This window comes from Schistocerca piceifrons, chromosome X (assembly GCF_021461385.2).
Source record: "Schistocerca piceifrons isolate TAMUIC-IGC-003096 chromosome X, iqSchPice1.1, whole genome shotgun sequence".
NCBI classification, from domain to species: Eukaryota; Metazoa; Arthropoda; class Insecta; order Orthoptera; family Acrididae; genus Schistocerca; species Schistocerca piceifrons.
In genome coordinates, this window is record NC_060149.1 from 503,763,127 (window position 1) to 503,783,606 (window position 20,480).

At 43.9% G+C, this 20,480-nt stretch overlaps 1 protein-coding gene across 1 annotated transcript in view; it reads left to right on the top strand.

The window, feature by feature from the left end:
* LOC124721323 (elongation of very long chain fatty acids protein-like) overlaps nt 1-20,480 on the top strand; it is a 225,713-nt gene that overhangs the window by 70,473 nt on the left and 134,760 nt on the right. The window contains exon 2 of the mRNA XM_047246235.1: nt 13,536-13,611. Coding sequence (XP_047102191.1) covers nt 13,548-13,611 — 64 coding nt within the window. The 5' untranslated portion in view covers nt 13,536-13,547. The remainder of the gene's footprint in view (nt 1-13,535; nt 13,612-20,480) is intronic.

Below are 20,480 nucleotides of genomic sequence, written 5' to 3' on the forward strand. Positions count from 1 at the left end.
GGCGCACAGCCCACGAAGCCATGGACCCAAGTTCTCAACAAGGTACTGTGCAAGCTGATGGTTTGGACTGCGTTTACCTGCAATGGATTGGGTCCTCTGGTCAAACTGAATTGATCAGTTACTGGAAATGGTTACGTTCGGCTAACTGAAGACCATTTGCAGCCATCCATGGACTTCATTTTCCCCAAAACCGATGCTCCGTGTCACCTAGCCACAATTCTTCGCGATTGGTTTGGAAGAACGTTGTGGACAGTTCGAGAGAATGGTTTGGCCACCCAGTTCGCCGGACATGAAACCCATCGAAAAGACAGCGAGGCTCATTATTTCTGCAGGGGACTTCGAACGAGTTGTTCAGTCCACGTCACAGAGTTTTTGTAGTACGCTGGGCAAAAAGAAGTCCGACAAGATACGAGGAGGTATCCCATACTTTAATCACCTCAGTGTATAAAGGCTTCAACATCCTCTTGCCATGGTATTGTTGGCAAATGTTAAACGCCGGATCAAGCAATCATCCTTGAGACGGAAAAAGGTTACGTCCACAAATCATCACGGTTTTAGAAAGCATCGCTCGTGCGAAACTCAGATTGCCCTTTTCTCACATGAGATACTGAGATCCATGGATGAAGGGCAACAGGCGAATTTCAAATTCCCAGATTTCCGAAAGGCGTTGGACACGGTGCCACGCTGCGGACTGTTCACGAAGGTATGAGCATACGGGACAAGTTCCCATAAATGTGAGTGGCTCAAGACTTAAGTAACAGAACCAGTATGTTTGCCTCAATAGCTAGTGCTGATCAGATGTAAAGGTATCCTCATGAATGAATGTCCCAGGGAATCGGGATAGCACCGTTATACACTCCTGGAAATGGAAAAAAGAACACATTGACACCGATGTGTCAGACTCACCATACTTGCTCCGGACACTGCGAGAGGGCTGTACAAGCAATGATCACACGCACGGCACAGCGGACACACCAGGAACCGCGGTGTTGGCCGTCGAATGGCGCTAGCTGCGCAGCATTTGTGCACCGCCGCCGTCAGTGTCAGCCAGTTTTCCGTGGCATACGGAGCTCCATCGCAGTCTTTAACACTGGTAGCATGCCGCGACAGCGTGGACGTGAACCGTATGTGCAGTTGACGGACTTTGAGCGAGGGCGTATAGTGGGCATGCGGGAGGCCGGGTGGACGTACCGCCGAATTGCTCAACACGTGGGGCGTGAGGTCTCCACAGTACATCGATGTTGTCGCCAGTGGTCGGCGGAAGGTGCACGTGCCCGTCGACCTGGGACCGGACCGCAGCGACGCACGCATGCACGCCAAGACCGTAGGATCCTACGCAGTGCCGTAGGGGACCGCACCGCCACTTCCCAGCAAATTAGGGACACTGTTGCTCCTGGGGTATCGGCGAGGACCATTCGCAACCGTCTCCATGAAGCTGGGCTACGGTCCCGCACACCGTTAGGCCGTCTTCCGCTCACGCCCCAACATCGTGCAGCCCGCCTCCAGTGGTGTCGCGACAGGCGTGAATGGAGGGACGAATGGAGACGTGTCGTCTTCAGCGATGAGAGTCGCTTCTGCCTTGGTGCCAATGATGGTCGTATGCGTGTTTGGCGCCGTGCAGGTGAGCGCCACAATCAGGACTGCATACGACCGAGGCACACAGGGCCAACACCCGGCATCATGGTGTGGGGAGCGATCTCCTACATTGGCCGTACACCACTGGTGATCGTCGAGGGGACACTGAATAGTGCACGGTACATCCAAACCGTCATCGAACCCATCGTTCTACCATTCCTAGACCGGCAAGGAAACTTGCTGTTCCAACAGGACAATGTACGTCCGCATGTATCCCGTGCCACCCAACGTGCTCTAGAAGGTGTAAGTCAACTACCCTGGCCAGCAAGATCTCCGGATCTGTCCCCCATGGAGCACGTTTGGGACTGGATGAAGCGTCGTCTCACGCGGTCTGCACGTCCAGCACGAACGCTGGTCCAACTGAGGCGCCAGGTGGAAATGGCATGGCAAGCTGTTCCACAGGACTACATCCAGCATCTCTACGATCGTCTCCATGGGAGAATAGCAGCCTGCATTGCTGCGAAAGGTGGATATACACTGTACTAGTGCCGACATTGTGCATGCTCTGTTGCCTGTGTCTATGTGCCTGTGGTTCTGTCAGTGTGATCATGTGATGTATCTGTCCCCAGGAATGTGTTAATAAAGTTTCCCCTTCCTGGGACAATGAATTCACGGTGTTCTTATTTCAATTTCCAGGAGTGTATAATGGGGAGGACAGGGTGAACAGCAATGTGCGGTAGTTTGTTAAGGATGCTGTTGTGGACAGGAAGGTGTCGTCTTTAAGTGACTGTAGGAAGATACGAGATCTGTGTGTGGTGTGATGAGTGGAAACTTGATCTAAACGTAGATAACTGCAAGCGAATGTAGATGAGTAGGAAAAACAGTCCCGTAATATTGTAATACAGCATCACTAGTGTGCTGCTTGACACATTAACGTTGGTTAAATGTCTAGGCTTAAAGTTGGAAAGTGATTTGAAATGGAACGATCACACAAGGATTGTTGGGGAAGGCTATAGTCTCTTTCGGTTTATTGGCAGAGTTTTAGGGAAGTATGGTTCACTTGTAAAGGACACCGCATATAAAACGTTACCACGACCCGTTCGTGAGTACTGCTAGAGTGTTTGGGATCCCCACCAGGTCGGATTAAGGCAGTGGTTCCTAACCTTTCTTAGTCCATGGACCACTCAGACTACTTTGTTGGTAGCGGGGACCACAAAGCTGAAGAAAAATAATCAGTCTAAGGTAAACATTAATCTAAACTTCTAACATATACGTTAAACTCAAAAGAAAACGGCATTACTTCTACTGTTATAATAGAACTCAAAATTTTAAACAAAAATTAAATTCGGTTTGCACAAATGATTTTTGAGCTTGCATCCTCTGTAGCAGTTCGGTAAACCTGGGACTAATTAGCTCAAAGCTATACCCACGTCTTCCCCTTCTTTCAGTCGATTGCTGGACATGGTTTTAATTACCATAAAAGCAGAAAAACCCTTGTTCGCTTAAATAAGCTGTGTAGTAAGGCATAAGAGTGCGAGGAAATTTCTCGAATTTTATTGTGTGAAATTGCTTTTTTGCACGAAAACTGCATAAGAGAATCTGATACAGTTCCTACAATTCTGGAGTCAAGTGAGATCTTCCTGAATTTCTTTTGCAATCTCTCAAATAAGTGCCAGAAGGGTTGTGAATCTGTTTTTGGTTAACTTTAGCATGTGTTTTGCTATATTCTCGGAAGTAATGATTGAATTCATCATTAAGTATTTGCAGATCGCTCTTAATGTTTTCGGTTTTAATAGTTTCATATTTTTCATCGTGAAGTGCGTTTAATGTCATGAACACACAAGAATTCTTTTCACCTATTTTGCCTATCCATAATTGAAGTTGGCAAATACATTCAAGAAGTTCATCAAAAAAATGGTTCAAATGGTTCTGAGCACTATGGGACTTAACATCTGAGGTCATCAGTCCCCTAGAACTTAAAACTACTTAAACCTAACTAACCTAAGGACAACACACACACATCCATGCCCGAGGCAGGATTCGAACCTACGACCGTAGCAGTCGCGCGGTTACGGACTGCAGCGCCTAGAACCGATAGGCCACCGTGGCCGGCAAGAAGTTTATCTTCAAAGATAAATATATCTGAAATAGCTTCTAAATATGGTTCTGGAATCTTCCAACTGCAAATTTAACTTAGTGTGTAAAAATATCCACAAGAAAGCTAAACGTATGAGATGTCAGCTCAGAATGCTGCCATAGTAAGACTTAAATTTTTTTCCACGTATAAACAACTCAATCTCTCCTCTGAAATCGTATTATCTTAATAGCATGTTACCTTTCGACAGCCTATTTAAGGTACTGCTTTTGATATGTATGACATTTATGATCAATTGCATTGTACTACTAAGACATTAAGGAAGAGTCTTGGAAGTTGTCTGGCTATGTATGATACAACTCGTTGTTAATGTCGAAGCATTCTTCTGTTCTATTAACGTCACTAGACCTGAGCATGATCCTAACATAGCTGGAGCGCCTACCATCTGTACAGAAACCGATAAGCATTTTCCGACATACTGCTCTGGTTTTTGAAATATTCAGTTCTTATTTTCATGACGCCGATAACTTGCAGTTGCCGCGAAATTAATCACTCTTTATGCTTTAGTCTACTAAAAAATTGAACACCAGCAACAAAAGACTAGAAATGTCTGTCGATTCATCACACTGCAGAGTTAAATATGGCGATATTTTAACTAAAATAACTTTCATTAAACAAGGTTTAAAGTGTGTGTCATCCGTTGTGAGAAACTGTTTTGATTGCGCTATCAATTTCGATACCTCAAATTAGACTATAGATCATTTCTCCGAGGATGCAAATCTCATACCTCTAAGCCTGAATTTTATTTTATTTTTTTCGAACCACACTAATTTTCCTTCGCAGAATTTTGGTAGTCGGTCAGAGGAATTAGGACGGACCGTTTCTAAGCGGCGTTTTAATTTCGATGGCTTCAAAGAATCGTTCACGATAATTGTTAGGCATATACCATACTGAAGTTTTATTCCCCGTTACTTTACATCAAAGTAAATCCGAATTTAATGTAATTCATGTCGGATTTTCTCTTGGACTTTTATCTGAAAATAAAACAGAAATGCAGTCCAATAGAAACATAACAAGCAAAAACGTAAACATAATGTATTTTCATAATAAAATCAATAAAATAATAATGAATAAATACATCTACATTTATTTTAATTGGATATTATTATTATGTAATGTTATATTCCAATTAGGTATTCAACGAAATGCACCTATCTGCTGTGAACTTCCTGTAACACAAACATACATAGATATACTCACGTCTATTTCCCCTTTTGTAAAAAATAGTTTTGATTAAGGGATATTTAACATAGAAAAATTCGAACTTTTTTTTGTACGCCATAAATTGATAAGCATGTTAAGGACCAACAGTCAGTTAAACTACTGATACCATAGAACCACTAAACAGACAAATGCAGTCACTGAGATCGCTGAGCAAGGCAGAAGAATGCTCATTATTGACCGGCTCGTCCCATGCTGTGACGTCCATCACTTTCCGTACCCCGGCCACCCACGCACGTTGGCACTCACCGACCGCGCAGCGCTACACCGCCCGCGTAAAAGGGATTATTAACTTCAAACGAATAACCTTTCGAAATTTTAAGTCTTTCGCGAATCATATTTCGACTCTTGCGGACCGCTCGCGGTGTTTGGACTACTGATTGGGAACCAATGGCTTAAAGGATGATATCGAAGCAATTCGAAGGCTGGCTGCTAGATTTGTTAACGGTAATTTCCATCAACTCGCAAGTATTACGTCGATGCTTAGGGTACTCAAATGGGAGTATGTGGACGGGAGGCGACGTCAATTTCGAGGAACTCTATTGAGAAAATTTAGTGTGTCATTTGAAGCTGACTACAGAACGATCCTAATGCTGTCAACGTACACTTCGCTTAAGGACTACACAAGTAAGATAAGAGAATTTAGCTCTCTTACGGAGACAGACAGCTGTTTTCTCCTCGGTCTGTCGGACGGTGTAACAGTAAAGGAAATCAGCAGTAGGCACAAATTACCCTCCGCCACGCACCATACGATTGCTTGATCGGTATGAATGAAGACGCTGATGTAGATGTAGCCCCTACAGCTACTGAAAAATCTGCAGCCCTTCTTTAAGAACCATATGTTAATCTCGCTTCGCCAGATAACCCCACAGATTTTGTTACACTCATGCTGCGGTTTTCTGTATCGTCGAGGCGCGCGAGACACCTCAGCGCAGTAATGTCTATGGTCCGTAGAGGAAAGGCACGATGGACATCCGCAGTGATTACTTACTGGACAAAAGCCAACGCCGATGACGGTGTATCTGCGGATTTCAATGATAAATGACACTTTGTGGTTAAAGGTCAGTGTCAGTATTACGATTTTCATCTACTTGAGTTACATGCTCATAAATGTTTGAATAAAATCAGTGAATCTGTATAACGATTCTCTCAAATATATTTAAAAGTATAGATCATCGTTTATTAATTGCAGAAAATTAGCAAGTTAAAATAATTTGACGTTGTGCTGAATTAAACTTCTTAAACCAACTACACACATTAAAAGTTTTGCATCACCCCGGTTCCTACAACTCCTGAAGATAGACGTTGACTCTGGATATTGTATCACAGACACAGTCCCTTTAACTCTTCAGAGATGTCACTAAACCCGCCCAATGATGTAAACAACCATGCATGAGCAGCGCCTATTAGACAGAGAGGGGTCCGAGAGCCGATCACTTCCAGTCATTCCACCAGGAAGGAGGTACACGGCTCGTGTTGTCTATAGTTCCGTCATGCCTAGACGGTCTGTACCGCGGTTCCATCGCGTCCGCATTGTTACTTAGTGCCAGGAAGGGCTCTCAACAAGGGAAGTGTCCAGGCGTCTCGAAGTGAACCAAAGCGATGTTGTTCGGACATGGAGGAGATACAGAGAAAAAGGAACTGTAGATGACATGCCTCGCTCAGGCCGCCCAAGGGATACTACTGCAGTGGATGACCGCTACCTACGGATTATGGCTCGAAGGAACCCTGACAACAACGCCTCCTTGTTGAATAATGCTTTTCGTGCAGCCACAGGACGTCGTGTTACGACTCAAACTGTGCAGAATAGGCTGCATGATGCGCATCTTCACTCCCGACGTCCATGACGAGGTCCATCTTTGCCACCACGACACCAAGCAGCGCGATACAATGGGCCCAACAACATGCTGAATGGACCACTCAGCATTGGCATTACGTTCTCTTCACCGATGAGTGTCCCATATGCCTTCAACCAGACGATCATCGGAGACGTGTTCGGAGGCAACCCGATCAGGCCTTAGACACACTGTCCAACGAGTGGAGCAAGGTGGAGGTTCCCTGCTGTTTTGGGATGGCATTATCTGTACGATACGTCAATGCCATCCTCCCACCGATAGTGCAACCATATCGGCAGCATATTGGCGAGACTTCTGTTTTCATGGACGACAACTCGAGCCCCCATTGTGCACATCATGTGAATGACTTCCTTCAGGATAACGATATCGCTCGACTAGAATGGCCAGCATGTTCTCTAAACGTGAACCCCATCGGACATGCCTCGGATAGAATGAAAAGGGCTGTTTATGGACGACGTGACCCACCAACTACGCAGAGGGATCTGCGCCGAATCGCCATTGAGAAGTGGGACAGTCTGCACCAACGATGCCTTCATTAACTTTTGGATAGTATCTCACGTTGAATATAGGCATACATGAATGCAACAGGACGTGCCACTGAGTAACAGAAGTACCAGTGTGTACAGCAATCTGGACAACCACCTCTGATGGTCTCGCTGTATGGTGGTACAACATCCACTGTGCGATTTTCATGAGCAATAAAAGGGCGGAAATGATTATGTTGATCTCGCTTCCAGTTTCCTGTACAGGTTCCGGAACTCTCGGAATCAAGGTGATGCAAAAGTTGTTTTGATGTGTGTGTGTGTGTATAATGACTAGCATTTAACAGCATCCAAGACGTAATGGCAGCTTGTAACACAATTTCATTGACTTCCCGGAGTTGAAAATGTTACAAAATTTTTTCACGAAATTTATTTCAGTAATTACGACCAAGTTGTAGCTTTAGTGGGTGTAAATTACGAGGTCGGACAGCAGCAGCCGTAAGACTTGTTAGAGTTCTGGCCTACGGGATGGCTTGAAGTTTTTTGCAAAAATTTTAATGTCTGTGATTATGAATAAGACTTCGGGTCGCGGATGGCATTTCTCTTATCGGTGCAGAACTCTACCCGTGGTCGTCCAGCATTAGAATGAGCGATTCAGATTTACGCCTAAGATTATTGTGCGTGAATTAGATAATGCACGTCACCATCCTCCCCGTGAACCATGGACCTTGCCGTTGGTGGGGAGGCTTGCGTGCCTCAGCGATACAGATGGCCGTACCGTAGGTGCAACCACAACGGAGGGGTATCTGTTGAGAGGCCAGACACACGTGTGGTTCCTGAAGAGGGGCAGCAGCCTTTTCAGTAGTTGCAGGGGCAACAGTCTGGATAATTGACTGACCTAGCCTTGCAACATTAACCAAAACGGCCTTGCTGTGCTGGTACTGCGAACGGCTGAAAGCAAGGGGAAACTACGGCCGTAATTTTTCCCGAGGGCATGCAGCTTTACTGTATGGATAAATGATGGCATCCTCTTGGGTAAAATATTCCGGAGGTAAAATAGTCCCCCATTCGCATCTCCGGGCGGGGACTACTCAGGAGGACGTCGTTATCAGAAAAAGAAATCTGGCGTTCTACGGATCGGAGCGTGGAATGTCAGATCCCTTAACCGGGCAGGTAGACTAGAAAATGAGGATGAGGATGTAGATGCAGATGAAGATGAAATGGGAGATACGATACTGCGTGAAGAGTTTGGGAGAGCACTGAAAGACCTGAGTCGAAACAAGGCCCCGGGAGTAGACAACATTCCATTAGAACTACTGACGGCCTTGGGAGAGCCAGTCCTGACAATTCTACCATCTGGTGAGCAAGATGTATGACATAGGCGAAATACCCTCAGACTTCAAGAAGAATATAATAATTCCAATCCCAAAGAAAGCAGATGTTGACAGATGTGAAAATTACCGAACTATCAGTTTAATAAGTCACAGCTGCAAAATACTATCGCGAATTCTTTACAGACGAATGGAAAAACTAGTAGAAGCTGACCTCGGGGAAGATCAGTTTGGATTCCGCAGAAATGTTGGAACACGTGAGGCAATACTGACCCTACGACTTACTTTAGAAAATAGATTAAGGAAAGCAAATCTACGTTTCTAGCATTTGTAGGCTTAGAGAAAGCTTTTGACAATGTTGACTGGAATACTCTCTTTCAAATTCTAGAGATGGCAGGGGTAAAATACAGGGAGCGAAAGGCTATTTACAATTTGTACAGAAACCAGATGGCAGTTACACGAATCGAGGGGCATGCAAGGGAAGCAGTGGTTGGGAAGGGAGTGAGACAGGGTTGTAGCCTCTCCCCGATGTTATTCAATGTGTATATTGAGCAAGCAGTAAAGGAAACAAAAGAAAAATTTGGAAGAAGAAATAAAAACTTTGAGGTTCGCCGATGACATTGTAATTCTGTCAGAGACAGCAAAGGACTTGGAAGAGCAGTTGAACGGAATGGACAGTGTCGTGAAAGGAGGATATAAGATGAACATCAACAAAAGCAAAACGAGGATAACGAAATGTAGTCAAATTAAGTCCGGTGATGCTGAGGGAATTAATTAGGAAATGACACTTAAAGTAGTAAAAGAGTTTTGCTATTTGGGGAGCAAAGTAACTGATGATGGTCGAAGTAGAGAAGATATAAAATACAGACTGGCAATGGCAAGGAAAGCGTTTCTGAAGAAGAGAAATTTGTTTACATCGATTATAGATTTAAGTGTCAGGAAGTCGTTTCAGAAAGTATTTGTATGGAGTGTAGCCATGTATGGAAGTGAAACATGGACGATAAATAGTTTGGACAAGAAGAGAATAGAAGCTTTCGAAATGTGGTGCTACAGAATAATGCTGAAGTTAGATGGGTAGATCACATAACTAATGATGAAGTATTGAATAGAATTGGGGAGAAGAGGAGTATGTGGCACAACCTGGCAACAAGAAGGGACTGGTTAGGACATGTTCTGAGGCATCGAGGGAAACAAATTTAGCATTGGAGGGCAGCGTGGAGGGTAAAAATCGTAGAGGGAGACCAAGAGATGAATACACTAAGCAGATTCAGAAGGATGTGGGTTGCAGTAAGTACTGGGAGATGAAGAAGCTTGCACAGGATAGGGTAGCATGGAGAGCTGCATCAAACCAGTCTCAGGACTGAAGACCACAACAACAACAACAACAACACCATAAGAGGAGAAAAACAAGGGCTCGTAAAGTGGCTGAAAGCGTTAAAGATGGGCTAGTAGAGCCACGATTTTTCTATTGTATTGAAAGACTTTAACTGCTTCAAAGGCTCAACAAAACGCCACAGTAAACCTGTTCGCCACGCATTGTTGAACCCAGTTTTCTACGCAGACTGGAGCTTTGTTAATATACACATATGACTTACCGACTGTGACGGAGCTTAACCCTCAATTTGAAATCGTGCAGCTTTTACAGACACAAATATCAGTTAAGTTACATATTCAAAAAATTTGCTATTGAATTATAAAACATTTTCCTAACCTTTTCCTGGTTTGCTGAACCCGACTAGTTGAAACAGTTTCCACTTCATCAGAGCAACACTCACAAATCATGGTAAAATAGAGGTAATACTAAAGTATAGTTCCCACAAAGGGTTACTTACAATTTTTCTCAAAAATCCAGAAATGAAATTTTGGTTATTCCTACGCTATTTCCGTATTTTTGAAGGAAGCAAGAATCAAAGAAAGAAAGGAAATTAGTGTTAATTTTAAAGCATGAATTAATTTTTTGCTATCTAAAATTCTAGTCTAAGACCACAATATTCCTTACCGGAAGGTATGCTGATGGTTTTTCTTTATAATACATTTATGAAGCAAATGAGCTGAACATTTTAAAATATAAAAAGTCTAACATATTAAGAATTACGGAACTCACATATAAGATTTTCAGAGGCTAATCTGTCAGCTTATTTTGAATGGCGGCTGCTTAAGCTACAAAGTTTTTACTAAACGCTAAAATTCACAATAAACACGCAATTCTGATAAATATGTCTCCGGAAAATAACCATTCATCTGGCACCGTACGACTGAACTATTTCAGGGCGATTGTCTCTCGCATTAAGTGACAGTCGTATAGGATGACCAGTATCCAGCACTCAAACTGACCGTACACTACGGAGAAAGACAGAACTACCCAGAAAGGAAAGCGGATGGCTTTTGAAATTTTCGGCAGCCACTTCAGACTGATGGCATTGTTAGCAGTACTGAAGTCCGTAAATGATACCAAGTCCTGTTTCGTATTCTGAACGTGCCCAAATTTATCATCATTAAAATATTGGCAATTTCGCTAAATCATTTTCGTACATATTTTAGAAAAGTTAAATATGCTGATAACGAATGAACTTCTCGATTCTAAAAATTGTGCTACTAGTAAAGCACTAACGTATGGTCTAGTACCTATCAGCCAGACGCAACGAACAGCTGTGAATTCGATTTTGTGTAACCCTTCAACGAAAGAAGTTTCTGAACAAATGAGATCACATAATTTGTGATTAATCTCGTGTAAAATTTACTGGATATGTCGTTTTTTAAAAAGTGGATATTAGTCACTTTCAAAGTAAAAGGTCGAGATATTAAAGCAGCTGTTCAGAGTGTTGTAATACGATCGCCTTCTCGCCGCTAGAAACAGGAAAAGCAGCGACGCAGATGAAGGGCAGCGTGAATACGCGAGCCGTTCCACAACCAGGATCACAATTTTTGGATCCGGCGTGAACGTAATTAGTTTCTATAGTTCCCGTCATTACTTCATGTTTCTACTGTGAAGCTACAAATCACAACCTGCCCCATCCTTCTCAAACGAGACCTGCAAGTAGGTAAATATCTCTACTCTTTTGGTAAACTATACCACCATTACATGCGTAATCCTTTAAAAAGATATGCACTAGTAAATAAACGATACTACTAATACTGCTACAACCACAGCATTCTGCTGGATGACAGCTGGGAGTATTGACGCAGCAGCAGTAACGGAACAGTTATGGATGCTCCATATGTTGAATTAGAATGCACGTCCTCAAACACCTGATAGGATAACAAAACCATTTCGTGACTGTTACTCACACAACCTTTGTCCACGACCAAATCATCTGAGACGGCAGCAGGTTCACATCTGAATTTGGATATTAAATGGTGCAGCACTTTATCTAAACCTCCAATTGCTCTGAACTTCTAACTGACAAAACTAGTGTGTGTAACTAGGCAGGTTGTGTAACGGGTGTTTCTTTCATACTATATTAATGTCCCATTAGCTTAAAACAAAGTACATTATTTTTGGAAAAATCGAGAGGAACAAGTCTGAATTACTTCCCCGTAATTTCAGAGCTCACCATATTTATACGCTTCCTATACAGCAGGTTGCCCTGCAAATGTAAGCTGTAGAAGTAGGTCGTGCCCTAAATGAAGTAGATCTGGTTACCATGGGCGTAGATAAGACAGCGCTTACACAAAATAGCCCGTTTCTTTTACTGGGAACTCGAGCTTAGTATCTGTTCTGAGAATTGATAGCCTGGCGTTCGTTAAAATTACTTTCACATAACCGCAAGCTGCAGCTATATACCTAAAACTATGCTAGGATAACCTAGAAATGTTTCCATGAGATCTTAAATAGAAATAAAACACAGTTGTGGGGGGGAAACATGTACTGGAACACGTGTAGATATTTTTTCCTCATTTTAACCAACGAAACTTCAGAACTTGTTTCACCGTGGAGTTAATTTCCTTATTCCTGCGTCACAAAAGTGCCAAGATTCCACGAACACGCCACCGCTTCCAGCCATACAAGCTTATAGCAGCAGCGCTCTTCAAACAAAGCTGTCCATGACTCGGGCAGTTCGCAATGAGTCGCGAACAGCAGTGTGAGAAGTGTAAACAGTCTGCAAAGAGGCTAAAAGACTCCTGCCCATGCACTGGGACGACACTGGTCTGCATTCTAGTCTGTATTCCGCAACTCTCAGTCGAATCTTTCTTAGGGTGTATAATCGTGGCGACACCGTACTCATTCCAGGTAAAACGTTGTCAGATACAAAGGAACAATTAAAAATTTAAAGTTGAGTAAATAGAATGATTCTGACTCTTGCTGATTTACGGACTTCACTCTTTTTAAGCTGGCTTGTAGCCTATATAGCCAATAAGTCAACTGAAGGGAAGCAAACTAAAATTGTTTCAAAGTATAACGCATTGCAAATTAATCAGCGTACTAATGTTTGATACACACGTAGTGATGATACGTATAAAACCCACACACATTCTTCAGGTGAGACTCGAAGGCACAGGACTCCCACTTCAGTGAACAGTGATGGTTCCTGAGCCCACGGAGTCACTCACATCGTCTTGAGGGAATACGTGTTACAGTCGAGAAGCAAACATAACCATATCAACGTTAGACGTTTGCGGATGAACTCCCCTATTAACATTCCGGCTGCAAGAGTTTTAGCAGTCTGCCAAGAAATGCGGATTTCGCTGCAGACTTTCCCAAACGTCGGTATTTTATCCTCTAACAATTACAAAGCACATTGATCACAGATGTTAAATATTCTGCTAAAGTGTTAAGTCTAACTAGATAAGCATAGCTCATATTTTGTTCAGCTACACTAGCTTTCAGTATTTTTTTTTTCCAAAGAAACTTGTGGCATTGCTTGTGCAATGATCTGAAAGCAAAACTTTGACAGAATACTGTATTCTGTTACAGATAACAGGCACCATGACGCTGCAAGTGGTGGCAGACCTCGTGAACTTCTACAGGGACCTGATGGATAACAGGAGCGGTAAGTGTCTCACGTTCAGAATAATCGTCCAGATGTAAGCAGTTCGCTTTCATCAGGTCCTAGTTGACAGTGATTAGGACAACCTAATGCTGAATTACTCCACAATTTTCAGTTCCAAATGTCATTACAGTTGACAGCCTATGCGCATTGCCCAGAGAGGAGTGAAGGCGTTTCGTGGTAACCCCCAAAATTTTAACCATAGCCAGTCAGTCATTATCACCGACTGCTAGAACTCTTTCCGCCTACATCCTCGCTAACTGAGTTGACGTCAGTCACGGACGTTTCACAACAAACTTGGGCATAAATACTCTCTGACAAAAAATACTTGACTCAGTTGAGCAGAACAATGTAAGCTTCAAATTTCAGTAACTTGATAACTGACCTAATAATTTTCCGAAATGTTTATTAAAACTTGTCTTCATCTTTCTTTCAAGAATTTGAGTTCATTGATTGTTTTTACCGATAGTGAAATTTCTCTGCACTTTAAAATCAGATAAACTCGCCTTTAAAGTTTCTCTTATTAGGCTCCGATTTCGAATATCTGCAGCCACACTCAGATTTTTCAGATCTTTAGTCACTTTCTTAAATTTTCTGAAATATAAATATAGGCCTCTTTCACTTATGAGCTTCCTGATGGATCGACGTGCAGTGATGAACGCAATGAAAAAGTTACAGTACTGTTTTCTATCAACACTTTCATCTTCAAAAAATAATTTACCCGTACTACAATGAAGTTAAGATCCCAGCAGTTTCTCCACGGTCTCAGTTTTCCTTATACTGCGAAGCGGCACTCTGGCATAACCGACGTACTAGCTGTCAAACATGCTAATCTCCTCCTTCAGAATGAATATTTCAGCGGCATAGTTAGTGATGAACTTAATACGATACACGCAGCCCTAAGTGTTCTTTCGATTATGCAAAACGAGAATTTTAATGTAAAGAGTTAAGTTTCCATTAGTGGCGATGCATCTTGGAAAATTCCGTTCGGTGACTGGTCTGTGTGTTGAGAGATCAAATGCGGAAACTGCAGTTCTCAGAGCAGTGGACCTGGTTATTTCCTAAGAAATGTTATCAGAGGAAAAAAATACCTAGGCAGACCATAAAAAGATAAAATATGACGGAAACATTTTACGATGCCCCAACTACATAAAAATTTAAGGTAGTGTACTTCCGATAATTAAAACCTCAGCAACATTAAAGTTCACTAGCAAATGTGAGTAAATTTTGAGAGATCCATATCGTAGAAGCAGAAGGAGATGGCAGTGCGCGGGGGTGCCATCTCAAGTTCAAACGCATATAACGTAGGTGACAAGCTTCGGTTCTTTGGGTATCGGAGAAACTGCAACTTTTGTAAAAAATAAATGGCCTATGGCAAGCATATACGACTTAACATAAAACAAACAGGTATCAAACGAAACATGACACCACGTAAAGGTAAATTTTTGTGATTCTAATAGCATTCGTAGAGCATTAAACGTTCAAATACAAACGAAGGAAAATTAGCGTTAACAGTCCCGTAGACAACAAATTCATAACAATGGACAGGTCGAAAATGCGGAAGAAGAGCGGTGTGTGTCATTCTCGAAGGAAATAGTCGGTTGTCTGAATGACTGACATGGCTTGTGTAAACGAAGGCTTTGAACTCAGTTTCGCCGGATTGCAATCTAGTGCCTTACACAGTGCACCAGATCGCTCGATCTGTCACAGTATTCATACAAGAGTACAATCGGTCTTACTTCAGATATGAGATATTTCAGTGAAATAGTTGAGAAACAAGCTCAGCAGCCGTCATCGCATTTCTGATAGTGCGAGTCGTTGGTGCAATTGGCGAACATTATTTCCCGTGTGGCATGAATTCAGTGATAGGCAGAGCAACATAAGAGTACACCGAATGGGCCACCGATTTTTCTCTTTCGCACAATTGTGGTGCCGGATGCTTATCATTTAATTGCGGCTAATCAGAGGTCTAGTGTGGGCTGTATTTATTGTATGGGAGCGGAATTTAGTAGAAATGCTAATGTTTCAATGTGGGACCGATTTACGCTGGAAAAAATGTCTCCGGTTTTCGCCACCCGTTTGCAAGTCTGGCAGTGTACAGCATATCGCAGTCATCTCCGATGCTCACATTGACAAATAGTGTACGGATCGGTTAATAACAAAATCAATGTTATGCCTTTCTCACTTGTTTGACGTTTCTGTACACGTGCCGTTCCTAATCCATTACACATGGAAACATTTCAATACCCCTTTCTTGCATTCACAGCGGCAGATTTGCACCTGGGGGCCAAAACTGGAACTAATTTTTTCCGGCGTAAATCGGGTCCGCATTAACTCATTAGAATATCCACTAAGTTTCCCTACCATATGATATTTATAGCCCACACTGGAGCTCTGTGAGTAGTTGTACTTCAATTATAACCGTCTGGTACGTACTTACTGTTAACAAATGCCGACCTAGTAGGATACGCTTCTATCTTGTTTCCGAGAAAGAGCTGCAAACCTATTGGCCTGTTGAATACCACACGAGAACTCCAGCCGTCGAGCAATGTCGCTAACAAAACAGGCTCCATGCCCCAGTTCCTAAAAATAGTCGCCGAGACATTGTACCAAATTTATTCTTGCCAAAATGTGGTTTAGATCTAAACACCGATAGCTGCCATAGCTCCCATAGCTCCCATACTTCACAAGGGTTCCATGTGTGTCAGGTTTGATGCGTCAAGTGAACAGAATGGGACTTCCTTCTTCGTGTAGTGAGCAAATGCAATCGCAATCTTTTACTGATACTTTGTTTCGACCAATGCACAAAAGATACGAGGAAGAATGTGAATTTAAGGCTCCGTGTCAACAAGTCACAATCTGCTTCTGTGGATGTTTGTGTTCCATTGGCCCAGTGAACTGAAGATCTGACTGCTTCCATCAGTTTCACCAGAGCTGTTTATAACTGGAAGATAACATGAGTGGTGATAAATTATTTTGCACGTTCTCTCGCGGAGACTGGCACTAAAATATGTTTCGATGTTGTGCATCTTGCATTTGCGGAATGGTTTCACCATCCTAGAGGTCATATGTACCGTTCCGGAGATAATTTTTCTGGTTCACCATATGTACCTTTTCGGAGACAATTTTTATGGATCACAGAAACTAGTGAAGGAGGAATAATATCTTATACCACCTGATACAGGAATCGTAAGGGCTAATCCATATTCAGTTCACACCATTTCTACAACGCTGCAGAAAGATGCTTTGCATCATCAGATTCACTGTCCGCGATGTGCTACAAATAATGTAACTCCCCCAAGGGGGTCCACAACTCTTTTGTGGATACGTGCGTAGCGAACACGGGACCCCGAGGTAATGTGGCCCTCCTTCCTTTCCAGGCTGCATACCTTCCTTTTCTGCATCCTTCCCTATTCCCCATCTTCGCCCCCCCCCCCCCTCTCACCTCTGGCTCTTTCCTTCCCTTTCTCCCCCTCTGGGAGTATGGTTTGTGCCTACGTCCGGAGACGGACGCTCGTAAATGTAACGCATTCTTCGCCTTCTCTGCTTGTATGTCTTCATCCTTCTGTCCTTCTCTTTTCCTTACATCTTCTCTTTACCCTTTTCTCCGCTGTGGCGTTTGAGACCTCTCTTCTTTCCTTTCCCTTTCTTTCCTTTCCCTTTCTTTCCTTTCCCTTTCTTTCCTTTCCCTTTCTTTCCTTTCCCTTTCTTTCCTTTCCCTTTCTTTCCTTTCCCTTTCTTTCCTTTCCCTTTCTTTCCTTTCCCTTTCTTTCCTTTCCCTTTCTTTCCTTTCCCTTTCTTTCCTTTCCCTTTCTTTCCTTTCCCTTTCTTTCCTTTCCCTTTCTTTCCTTTCCCTTTCTTTCCTTTCCCTTTCTTTCCTTTCCCTTTCTTTCCTTTCCCTTTCTTTCCTTTCCCTTTCTTTCCTTTCCCTTTCTTTCCTTTCCCTTTCTTTCCTTTCCCTTTCTTTCCTTTCCCTTTCTTTCCTTTCCCTTTCTTTCCTTTCCCTTTCTTTCCTTTCCCTTTCTTTCCTTTCCCTTTCTTTCCTTTCCCTTTCTTTCCTTTCCCTTTCTTTCCTTTCCCTTTCTTTCCTTTCCCTTTCTTTCCTTTCCCTTTCTTTCCTTTCCCTTTCTTTCCTTTCCCTTTCTTTCCTTTCCCTTTCTTTCCTTTCCCTTTCTTTCCTTTCCCTTTCTTTCCTTTCCCTTTCTTTCCTTTCCCTTTCTTTCCTTTCCCTTTCTTTCCTTTCCCTTTCTTTCCTTTCCCTTTCCCTTTCTTTCCTTTCCCTTTCTTTCCTTTCCCTTTCTTTCCTTTCCCTTTCTTTCCTTTCCCTTTCTTTCCTTTCCCTTTCTTTCCTTTCCCTTTCTTTCCTTTCCCTTTCTTTCCTTTCCCTTTCTTTCCTTTCCCTTTCTTTCCTTTCCCTTTCTTTCCTTTCCCTTTCTTTCCTTTCCCTTTCTTTGTTTTTCTCTTTCTCTTTCTTCCTCCCTGTGTGTGTCTGAAGGCCGACCCACGCATTTTCGTGCGTAGCCGGTGACGGGGTAACGCGTAATTCCCCACCCCGGGTAGACAGGTAGGACACGTACGTACCCCCTGGTAACGGCCAGGCCCAGGGAGGAGTGATTACCCGAGCTGATACCTTCCGAAAGTACCGATTGGTCCCTCCGTCCGTTTGTCGGGAGGTGTGACCTGAGGTGTGAACAATCACCTAAGGCGGGAGTGCCCTCAGAGAGGGCCCCTCACAAGGGAGGAGCCCGCCATCGGAGACGCTGGTAATCATGGGGATTCTTCCGCAATGGTTTCCTCGTCTTCCCCTATGTCTGCTCACTAGCGTAAGTTTACTGAGTCTCAGCCACAGACAGTTCTTCCATCGTTGCCACAGTTCCTTGTTGTTTCTCGGTCTGACGAAGGTCACGACTTCTCCACGGTCAACCCTTTAATTATTCAGAAAGGTGTCAACGCAATTGCAGGTCCTGTAAAGTCTTGTTCCAGATTACGGAATGGCACCTTGTTGCTAGAAACAGTCAGTGCCTTCCAGACACACAAATTGCTGCATACTTCACTGCTCCACACCTTCCCTGTCCGGGTGGAACCGCACCGCACTTTTAAATTCCTCACGTGGAGTCGTTTATACACGCTCCCTCAACGGATTGTCTGACGAGGAAATTCAGCACTACCTGTCTGACCAGGGCGTAACAGCTGTTCATAGAGTTATGAGAAGGGTTGACACAAACATCATTCCAACCCGCACTGTGTTCTTCACATTTGACAGAGATCAACTCCCATCGAAAATCAAAGCAGGCTATGAGATAATTTCCGTTCGCCCTTACGTCCCAAACCCTACGCGTTGCTATCGGTGTCAGCGGTTCAGTCACACCAGCCAGTCCTGTTCCAATCCGGCCAAATGTGTTAAGTGTGGCAAGGATGCCCATGAGGGTGCTTGTCCACCTCCCTCCCCTCGTTGTATCAACTGTATGGGTGACCAAGCTGCTTCCTCTCGAGATTGCCCCATTTTTAAAGACGAAAAGCTCATTCAGGAAATCAGAGTGAAGGAAAAGGTGTCGACCTTTGCTGCTCGAAAATTATTCGCCAGTAGACAGCCCACCGTGCCTCAGACAGGAAAATAGAGCACTGTCCTTGCTTCTCCTCAGCCAACAAAGGAGGCGGCCACACAGACTTGCGACCTCACCTTTAGTGCCACGGTCGTCAGATCATCCAGCACAAAGATCGCCCGTTCAACCTCACCAATTTCGCCTGCCCACTCTATGGCTCACCCTTCATCTGGTTCTGCTAAATCTCGATCCCAAAAGTCAGACACCAAGACTTCCAAAAAAGAGCATACTCGGGAAGATTTTTTACGTACCCCAACTTCACAACCATCGGTTCCTCCTTCATCTAAACATCATGTTCCCATGAAGGCTAATAAGAAACCCAGTTCATCTCCTTCTCCGCCAAGACGTGTCCCATCTACAGCACGACCTGGCTGAAATCGCCCTCGGCCATCTTCTGTGTCGCCGAGGCGCCACTGATGGCGGCCGATCAACCGGCCGATCGCTGGTGGCAGGAGCTGCTCCTGACCAACCTATGGATCAGGATCTTCTGCCTTCGGCTGAATGCCATTCCATGCTGTCGGTCGCAAGCTCTGAGCAGTCGTTGAGTTGACAGCAACCTTGGTCACATTCCTCCATTTTCTGTTCACCCTATGTCCATTATCCACTGGAATATCCGCGGCATTCGAGCCAATCGGGATGAATTGTCGATCCTCTTACGATCCTACTCGCCGGTCATCTTCTGTCTTTAGGAAACAAAGCTGCGTCCCCATGACCGCTTTGTTCTCCCCCATTCTCAGTCCGTCTGGTTTGATCTCCCCTCTGTTGAAGGCACTCCAGCCTATGGAGGACTCATGATTCTTCTCCATAATACTCTCCATTATCACCCAATCCCCTTAAGCACTTAGTTCCAAGCTGTCGCTGTCCGTCTTTCCCTTTCTGGATATACCTTTTCTCCTTGTACTGTATACATTCCATCGTCCACACCAATGGCACGAGCTGATCTCCTTCATCTTCTTGGTCAGCTGCTACCCCCTCTATTTGCTGGTTGGGGACTTCAATGCCCACCACCCGCTTTTGGGATCTCCACATCCTTGTCCACGTGGCTCACTATTGCTAGACGTCTTCCACTAAGCGGATCTTGTTTGCCTCAACACTGGGGTCCCTACATTTTTGTCTGCCTCCACGACAAATTTATCTCATTTGGACCTTTCGGTCGGTACTATTCCGCTAGCTCGGCGCTTCGAATGGTTCGCCCTTGATGATACACACTCGAGTGACCACTTTCCATGGGTCCTTCGATTGCAGCCACAACTGCCATATATGCGCCCG